Below are 8,540 nucleotides of genomic sequence, written 5' to 3'. Positions count from 1 at the left end.
TGGGAGTTAATAAGATCAGGGGAAATTCTGAAGGTTTTGACTATTTTTCCTCCCGGGGATGTTTTCGAGACCCCGAGTGTTAGGATTTGTTTGAGCCTACTTAAGCTTGAAGTAACCTATTAAGAAATAAAAAGAACGTTCATTAAGTTCTCTCTCCCTCAAAGTTCCATTTTTGTCTCCCGATCGCATTTTCAAAGGAGTTCTAGGACTCGGATTCAAGCAAGGATTGAGGCATAGCGATCCTAGGGAAGATTAGAAGCTTATTAGTTGGAGGATTTAGTTGGGAACAACTCAATTGAAGGTAATCCAAGTTTTAAGTTCTACGTTTTTAAAGTTTTTAAGCTTGAATTGGACTTTGTGTTTTGATGAGTTTTTGATTGATTTGAGACTTGGGTTTTGTTGGTTTTGGATCATGGGGATGTTTGGGAACTTTGATTTTTGGATTTGGAGATGTTTGTGTAGGTTTTTGGAAGGTTTTAAAATGGTAAAATCGAGGAAAAATGGCTGGTTTGTGGTTGGGCCGCGGCCCTATTCTTGGGCGCCGCGGCCCAGGCTTGATGAAGTAGGTGGAGGATTTTGAAAGGGCTGGGGGCCGCAGTGCTTGGTGCCATTTATGGCCAAATTGATGTTTTGAGCATGGGGACTCAAACCTTAGGCCTCAGGATCGTTCCTACTACCCAGTTTAATGGGATTCGATGTCCTGAAGGCTAGGTCTTGGTTCCGGGATTGGGTTTTAGAACTTGAACTCATTGGATCACCGTTTATGGTTGTGACTAGGTTATCACCAGAGGCTTGGAATCAAGATCGTGCTTGTGGCTCGTTTATTGGTAACCTATGCTTGGACCAAAGCTAAGAAAACTGCACCCCATATGTGACATGCATGGTTATTATTGAGGCATGTTGAGTGTGTAATGTGATGCATGTGGTGCAGGCAAAGGCAAAAGAAAGCTGGACCATCCTTGAGTTGGAGAGCTTAGGTGACGATGTGTACATATGCAGCTGCTTTGCCGCTTAGATCAGCTGGTTGTAAATATTTTCTTGTAATAGACCTTTAAATTATATTTTTGGGATCCTAATGTATATAGTAAACATTTTAGTGAAACGTTATATCTTAACCAAAAAATTTGATCCCTAAACCGCTAATCATACTTAGTTACACAATTATGGCCAAATGACTCGGTTAGCGAGTTTAGCACTGTTTAAAATGCGCACCGTAACGGTCCCTGGAGTATAGGGCGTTACAGGTGTCGTGTTTGTCTACATTAGTGGAGAGGGAATCACTAAGTAACTTATGGAGGCATTATTTAAACTTTAGGACCAATGCCTAGTTTGATTTTTGGTGATTGAAAATGTTTAGGAAAAGCTCTGAAAGCACTAAAGGGAGAAACACTTGACTCATATTTTGAGAGCAACATTAATGCTTGAAGAGTTTGGTTTAAAACTAGTGTAAGTTTGAAATTCAGCTTCTCTTATTCAAAATAAAATTCTCGAGAGCCTTCCCCTCTTTAACATTGGCAAAGCAAAGGTTATCCTCTCTTGTTGTGTCTTGTACTTGTTGTTTTCCTTTTCCTTTTGTTGTTTAGTTTGTGTCTTTTGTTATCTTTTTAAACTCTAGAATAAAGAGTTATTTCTTGTGCTTTTGAACTTATAAATGTGAAAAAATCGCGGTGATGTTAGTTTATTATTAGCTATTGTAACTAACTTTTGTGTTTTTATGATCTTAGTTAAGTTTAAGTTGTTTTTGTAGTTTTTAATAGCTAATGGGTTGAAAACAATAGTTTCATAAATAGATATTTTGTACAAAGAATGAAACTAAAATTGTGAAACAATCTAAGCTAAATTTTGATGCTGAAATAGCAGGTTTGCAGTAGGAAAGCAGATTTTGCTTAAGCATTTTCATCAGGTTGCTTTTGGAAATTTATGCGTGTTTGGAAATTCAGAAGGTGAGGTGGATTAGTGGCTGAGGTGGCAAGTATAGAGGGCATGAGTCAATTTGGAAGCAAATGTCAAAGAAAATAAGGAAAGAAACCCACATATGAATCAAAAGGACGGGCAATTTTATACTTAGATGACTAAATTGGGAAACCTTGAGGTACATAGAAGAAGTCCGCCGCACAAAGGAGGGGGGGTCTGCCATTTTTTTGAGGAGGAGAGAAAAAGACAGAGGAAGCAAACCAGAGAAACAAGGAGGAAGAAGAGGAGAACGCAGAAAAAAGATTCATCATCAATTGAATTTGCTCTTTCTCTTGTTTCTAAATTTCATCTTATATTTTCTATTTTAATTTCTACTCTGATACTTATGTGAAGTATTGAACTTGGATTAATGCTCTTTAAATTAGCCATGAACTAATTTTTTTTGTGTGGCTTGAATTGTTAATGAACCCTATGTCATAGTGAAGTAATTTATTGCACCTTATTTTAGTGAAATCTCTCTTGTTCATTCAAGTGTGCTTATTGTTAATTTCTTGTTGTTGTTTGGCCAGCAATGGCAAGATGCTTAATTATGTTTGATGCTGGAAGGATTAAATATAATGTGAAGAACTTGGATGAACAAGTTCATAATCTGTGTTAGGTTATGTTAGTAAGTAACATATGGATGTGTTGTTTACCTTGTGTAACTTTTGAGAATTGAACCTTGAATTTGTATTCTTAAATCTGATTTGGCATAGGAATATGTTTAATTAGGTAAAAGAATTAATATCATAGAATTTAAGAATGTTGTATGAGTTTTTATTGAATTCTTGTTAACCTGGGAGTTTTGCTAAAATATTGCCGCCGCAATCTGTTCAGAATAATTAACATAGGGGGATTTAATAATTCAAGTTCATTCTACAACCCACATATTTCTTTCTAATTACTTTGTTTAGTTCAGTTTTATTTTCAGTATTTTCATCTTTTTAATATTTCGTTTAGCTTGCAAACAACCCATTTAATTCTTAATACCTTTAAGTTGTTTAATAATTGTTTTACCTATTTTTCTATTTTGCAATCCATGTGGAGACGCTTTAAATATCATTGTATTACTTGTGTGATTGCGTACACTTGCGTATTTAAATCAATTAAATTTTCACAGAAGCTTGGTTGCATTATTTACTTGAGAAAGGCATTGACTTATAAGTCAAGGACAGCAATAGCGCTGAGCGCTGATCGTGAAGCATTGACTTATCAGTCAAGAATGGCAATAGTGCTGAGCACTGGTTGCAAAGCATTGACTTAGGAGTCAAGAGCGGAAATAGTGCATCGAGCGCTGATCGATATGATAGATCTAATCAAAAGTGTGTTACACGCTCGTTCGATCCAATGGTCGTAGAAAACTAAAGCGCTTGAGTAGTTCTATGCCTAGTTACTTAGAGCTAGGGCTAAAAGTCCCAAGGTGACTTTATGGTCACATGGCTAGGGCATAGGACTCCAGGATGACTCCATGGTCATCTATTCAGGGAAAAGGACCCCAGGATGACTACATGGTCATCTATTTAGGGAAAAGGACCCCAGGATGACTCCATGGTCATCTATTCAAGGCAAAGGACCCCAAGTTGACTCTATGGTCATCTGATTAGGGCTGCGGGGCGAGGAATGATTCTACAATCATTTATTTGTACTTGTATGCTTGTCGTAATAAATTTTCTTGCTCAGCCTTGGCTCATGGGTGCTATGTGGTGCATGTAAAGGAAAAGAAAAGCTTACCCAGTCATGAGTGGAGATCTTAGGTGGCGATGTGTACATATGCAGCCGCTTGATCACCACAGACAATGTTTCTCATGGGAACTAGGGTTAAGCCCTATTTTTGCTGCTTAGGTTGGCAGATTGTAACTTTTGAGTTGTAATGACTATTTTGGTTTGTAAACAACTTTGTAAACACTATTATGGGATCCCATGTACAGTTTAACATTTTTAATAAAAGATCCATTCCTTTTGACTTAGATTTTAATCCTGGTCCATTAATCACACTTACACTACTACAAAACTAAGCTTTCCCGACACCCAACCAGGATAGTCAATTCTGTTGACTGTCGTAATTGCTTAGTGTGACTCTACACCGACAGTTAAAAACTATAGGCATAGAAACTAACGCCGACAGTGAATAACTGTCACCATTGCTTTTGTCTGTCGCTATTGACCCCAACGCCGGCAGTTAATTCGAGACCAATACCGACAGTTTAAAATTGTCACTATTGATCTCAATGCCGATAATTAATAAAAACCCAATACCGATAGTTATAAAATATCTCCCAAATTCAAATAAAAAAATTATATAATATCTTTTCATTAATTTATCATATATTAGTTGATTTTTTTTATTTACATAATTAGTAAATTATATGAAAAATAAAATAAAAAAGAATATGCAAAAATAATTTATGGAAATTATCATGAAGATGCATATCATGTCCAAAATCCAAAAACTATAAAGTTGATCAAGAGTTAAAATGAATAGAAAAAATATAATGAAAAAGAAATATAGTAAACTAAGTTTTAATAAAAAGACAAAATTGGATTATAGAAAAGACAAAATTCACCAGCTTATTTACATTTATATAATGTAAAGTAGATATATATTTATATTAAAAAGAATTAAGCCTTAAACTAAAAACCCTAAAAATTCTCTAAAAAAGAAAATCCTAACAGTTTCTCTCTTTCCCTCTCACAAACACACACACACACACTCTCTCTCTCAGCTTGGGTCTCGAACGGGCGGCGGGGTCTCGAATGGGTGAGGTCTCGGCGGCGGAGGATTCGAGGGGGCTCTCTCCCTCTCACGTCTTGAACGGGTGTTGACTCGAAGGCGGGGGATTTGACGGGGTGACTCTCTCTCTCTTACAGTCTCACCATTTTCTCCCTCTCACTTCTTTAGCTTCCATGATTCCATCTGCTTTATGTTTTTCTTTTGAAGTTTTTCTTTGTTGTTGCTTAATCTAAAATGTGTTATTTGAACTCCCTCAGCCGCACTCCCTCTCACCGACCGACAGAGGCTCGGAGGTTACGAGGGGGGCTGGACGACATGGAGGCTTGGGTTTGGCGCAGGCTCAGGGGCTCGTTGGGGCTGGATGACTCAGAGGCTCGGCGCTCATTTGGATAGATTATGCAGAGGCTCGGGGCTGGATAATGCAGAGGCTTTGGTGGTTTGTTTTGTGGCTTTGAGTTTCTCGGATTGGTGTGTGTGGCTTTAAATTATTTATAGCTCATCCTCTTTGCTGTGATGTATTATTATTTTGCCTTTTGTGTTCTTAGCTTTAATTTTGCTCTATGTCAGGATATCTTGGAGTAGAGCGTTAAGTGGCAGATTGCGGCTTTTGGTGGCGGAGTGGAGGCTTTGGTTGTGGATCGGAGCTATTGGTGACAGATGGCAGCAGTTGGTGATAAATATAGAGGCTTTGCAAACTCTTGTTAAGGTATATCCATGATTATGCAAGATTAATAACCCCAAATCTGAAGGATTACTGATGATTGTATATTATTAGAGCCAATTATTACCATAGTTGTGTAATTTGTTTCTGATCTGGGTATGGTTTTTTTTTAGATTTTTACATTTGAATATGTGTTTGACAATATATATATATATATTTATATAAATGTGTGTTTTACTCTGTTTTTTATATTTTCTCTGGTTGTTTATATTGTGCTGTGAATCTGATAATTGATCTTATTTTATTATAACTTTTGTAATGGTTGAATATGTTTAGGATATGTGATCCATGATACTATTTTGTGATTAATTTTTCTGTTTCAAGTATTTTTCTTAATCTGGTCTTTGATTTTTTTTTTTTTGTGTCCGATTACTTTTCAGATCTGTTTTTTGATCCTAATTTCACTAAGTGATTTCAGATCTGATTAAATTATTTGTTTTTGTGTAAGTTTTTTTTTTTATTAAACTGAGTGATCGTTTGGAGTTTGTACCAGCACTCTAGATTCATATTTTATTAATAAATCAACATCCACATGCATAGCCTTTTCCATTTGTTGCTTCTTGATACTTCATAGCTTCTTCATAAAGTTTGGGCTATTTTGATTCTATCCATATGTACACTTACCATGTGTTGCATGCACAAGTAGTATGCCGCATGCTTCTTTATTCCCTAGACTGTGTGCAAGTGCATTTGTTTTTGTCTTGCTACTACCCTCTGAGAAATTATTATATATGATGTGTTTCAATTGCCTATAACCATCGATGTTCAACTGAATTGATGTTCAATTATTCCTTTGTTACACTTTTTTCTATATATATCTTTACTGAGTTTAGCTTTCTCTTCGTAGGTTCAGCGGTGTCGTCTTTGTGGTGGCTGGTGCGTCTTTGTAGTAGCAGCGGCGTGGGACTTGCTTGGTATATCTCCGCCTCTCTCACTTGCATTTACTTATTTTTATTTAATCTGGGTTTTTTTTAAATCTTGTACAGAACAAAAATAATATATATTATATATTTATATAAATATGTATATCGATCGGGAGAAGAGCATTCTCTGTTGAAAATAGATTATGATCTTTTTGATTTTTTATTCAATTCAACACATTTCTTTCTATTTTGGAGATCAATATGGCAATGTTTTTGAATGAATATTGTCTTTTTGTTTGGCTAGTTCTGCTAATTACTTAGGATTAAATTGTATTTTGTTGACACATTTCTTATTTAGATCGTTATCCAAAACCAGTGAAAGGTGAATTTTGGGTAAATTATTATAAATATCTTGAATTTGTACCATAATATTTTACCATTTAATAAATGTGTCTATAAATAGATATTTATTTATGTTTACATCATTATGATTTCACCTTCATTTTATCTTTGATATAAAAGATATCCTGTCAAGCTCAAGTATGCTATTATTTAAGAGTTAGAAATTATAATGGGCCCTCAATAATGGTTGAAGTGTACTCCTCTTTAAGATTTAGAAAACATAATTCTTCTTATATATCTTTTAGTGCTCTTTGATTTTCACGACTTTTTTATGTTCAAATGATATTATTTTCTCTTTTCAGTATCATTTTTATTTTTTTCTAATTTAATGTTATGTGTTTTTTCTTTCTGGATTTACTAAATTTTGTGTGGGACTTTCTACATCCTTAACTATAATTTTCATACATGGCCCCTTCTACTGATCAAGTATGAGTTTTTGATCATTAGAATCAAGTTTTCTTGTTGATATGAGATGTCATTTTCTTATGAGAAATTGTTTCTTATTGCTTGTCCAATAGGGAAATATGACTTCTTAGCCTTTTTCTATGGCCACCTTTTTTGCCACACCTAATTTTTTGCATTTTAATTTCAGACATAAAGATAATGTACATAATATTTAGTTCTTAGCTTGAAGAGTTAGGAAAATGAGCAGAGCTAATGTATTAATTACTTGTATTTCTTATTATAAGGTGCCTTCTCACTGCTATTACAACTGATTTAAGATTTAGTTGAATTATGTTTGTGGCTGTATTTTAAATGTCATTTATGTTTAAAAGTCCCTTGACTTATGTTTAGAAGCTTAGTTATTATTCAAATGTAATGCAAGTGAGATTCACTTCGTATATTTTTCAAGAGACCTAAAGGCAGTAAAAGTTCAAATAGAAAATTCAGTAGATCTAACTGCAATTATTTGACATAAAAAGTCTCATTTTGTATAAGTATGAGAAATGACATCATGCTCATTTCTTATTAGTTATTAGTTATTTTGGAATATAGTTCTGATTTCATATAGAATGCTAAATTTTTGCAGGAGTTGGTGAGTGATGTTGCACAATAAGTTTTTGCAGGAGTTGGTGAGTGATGTTGCACAATAAGTTTATGATGCCAAATTTCCACAAGAACTTGTGTTTTTGACATCTTTTGTGAAGTTGTATTATTTTTTTTTCATACTTGTACGCACTTTTATTTTGGGGGATACATTCATTATTTGTTACTCATGATATATGATTAAGTATTCTATGTTTACACAATTTTTTTTTAATATAAGTGGCTGAGGTTAAGGATTACCTTTATTATATTTTTTTTTTCTGCATTTTTGTTATGCTATTGAAGCTTAAGGATTACTGAATGGGCTGGAGGCTTTTTAAGCAATTTTTTTATTTCTAGTATGATTTTCAACGACAGTTAAAAATTGTCGCCATAGAGAGCCAACCACGTTGCCAGAAATAGCGACAGCAAATAACTATCAACGTTGCCAGAAACAGCGACAACTAATAACTGTTGGCATTCCCAGCAATAGTGACAATTTTTAACTGTCGGCATAGCTACCCCTACGCCAGCATAGGCAAATACGACAGTTAGTCGATTATCGTCGTTGCTCAATGCCGATAGTTAAAAACTGTCAGGAAAGTTCATTTTTGTAGTAGTGTTAGTTGTACGTTTATGGCCTAAAGACTTATTTAGCGAGTTAAGCATTATTCAAAATACACAGTGTTGTGGAATTGGCTAACCAGGGCGTTACATTTACAAAGTGGATCGAAGTCGAACCACTAGCTACAATTACTTCCAAAAAGGTGCTTGATTTCGTAGTAAAAAACATCATATGCAGATATGGGCTATCAAAGAAGATCGTTTTAGATAATGGCACTCA

The 8,540-nt window shown here is 34.8% G+C and overlaps 1 protein-coding gene across 4 annotated transcripts; it reads left to right on the top strand.

Annotated features, from left to right (window-relative positions):
* The first annotated feature begins 4,584 nt into the window (after positions 1-4,584).
* Positions 4,585-7,962, top strand: LOC133804267 (uncharacterized). Of its 4 annotated transcripts, XM_062242414.1 has the most exons (6): positions 4,585-4,800; positions 4,942-5,056; positions 5,089-5,120; positions 5,252-5,390; positions 6,253-6,319; positions 7,701-7,962. In XM_062242414.1, the coding sequence occupies exons 2-6, from the start codon at positions 5,000-5,002 to the stop codon at positions 7,712-7,714; spliced, it is 309 nt and encodes a 102-aa protein (XP_062098398.1). In that variant the 5' UTR covers positions 4,585-4,800; positions 4,942-4,999; the 3' UTR covers positions 7,715-7,962. The 4 variants fall into 4 exon arrangements, with proteins under 4 accessions (XP_062098398.1, XP_062098399.1, XP_062098397.1 ...); XM_062242415.1 differs by having other exon boundaries at positions 4,942-5,120; XM_062242413.1 differs by having other exon boundaries at positions 4,942-5,152; positions 7,738-7,962.
* Positions 7,963-8,540: the final 578 nt, after the last annotated feature.

The sequence above is a fragment of the Humulus lupulus genome, chromosome X (genome assembly GCF_963169125.1).
Source record: "Humulus lupulus chromosome X, drHumLupu1.1, whole genome shotgun sequence".
Lineage (NCBI taxonomy): Eukaryota > Viridiplantae > Streptophyta > Magnoliopsida > Rosales > Cannabaceae > Humulus > Humulus lupulus.
Note: the sequence above shows the minus strand (reverse complement) of the source record. Positions and strands in the feature narration are given on the sequence as shown.

Coding starts and splice junctions, on each gene's coding strand:
- LOC133804267 (XM_062242413.1), top strand. CDS start 5,046: ATGACTCAGAGGCTCGGCGCTCATTTGGATAGATTATGCAGAGGCTCG. Junction 5,153..5,251: donor GCTTTGAGTTTCTCGGATTG/GTGTGTGTGGCT, acceptor GCTCTATGTCAG/GATATCTTGGAGTAGAGCGT. Junction 5,391..6,252: donor CTTTGCAAACTCTTGTTAAG/GTATATCCATGA, acceptor TTCTCTTCGTAG/GTTCAGCGGTGTCGTCTTTG.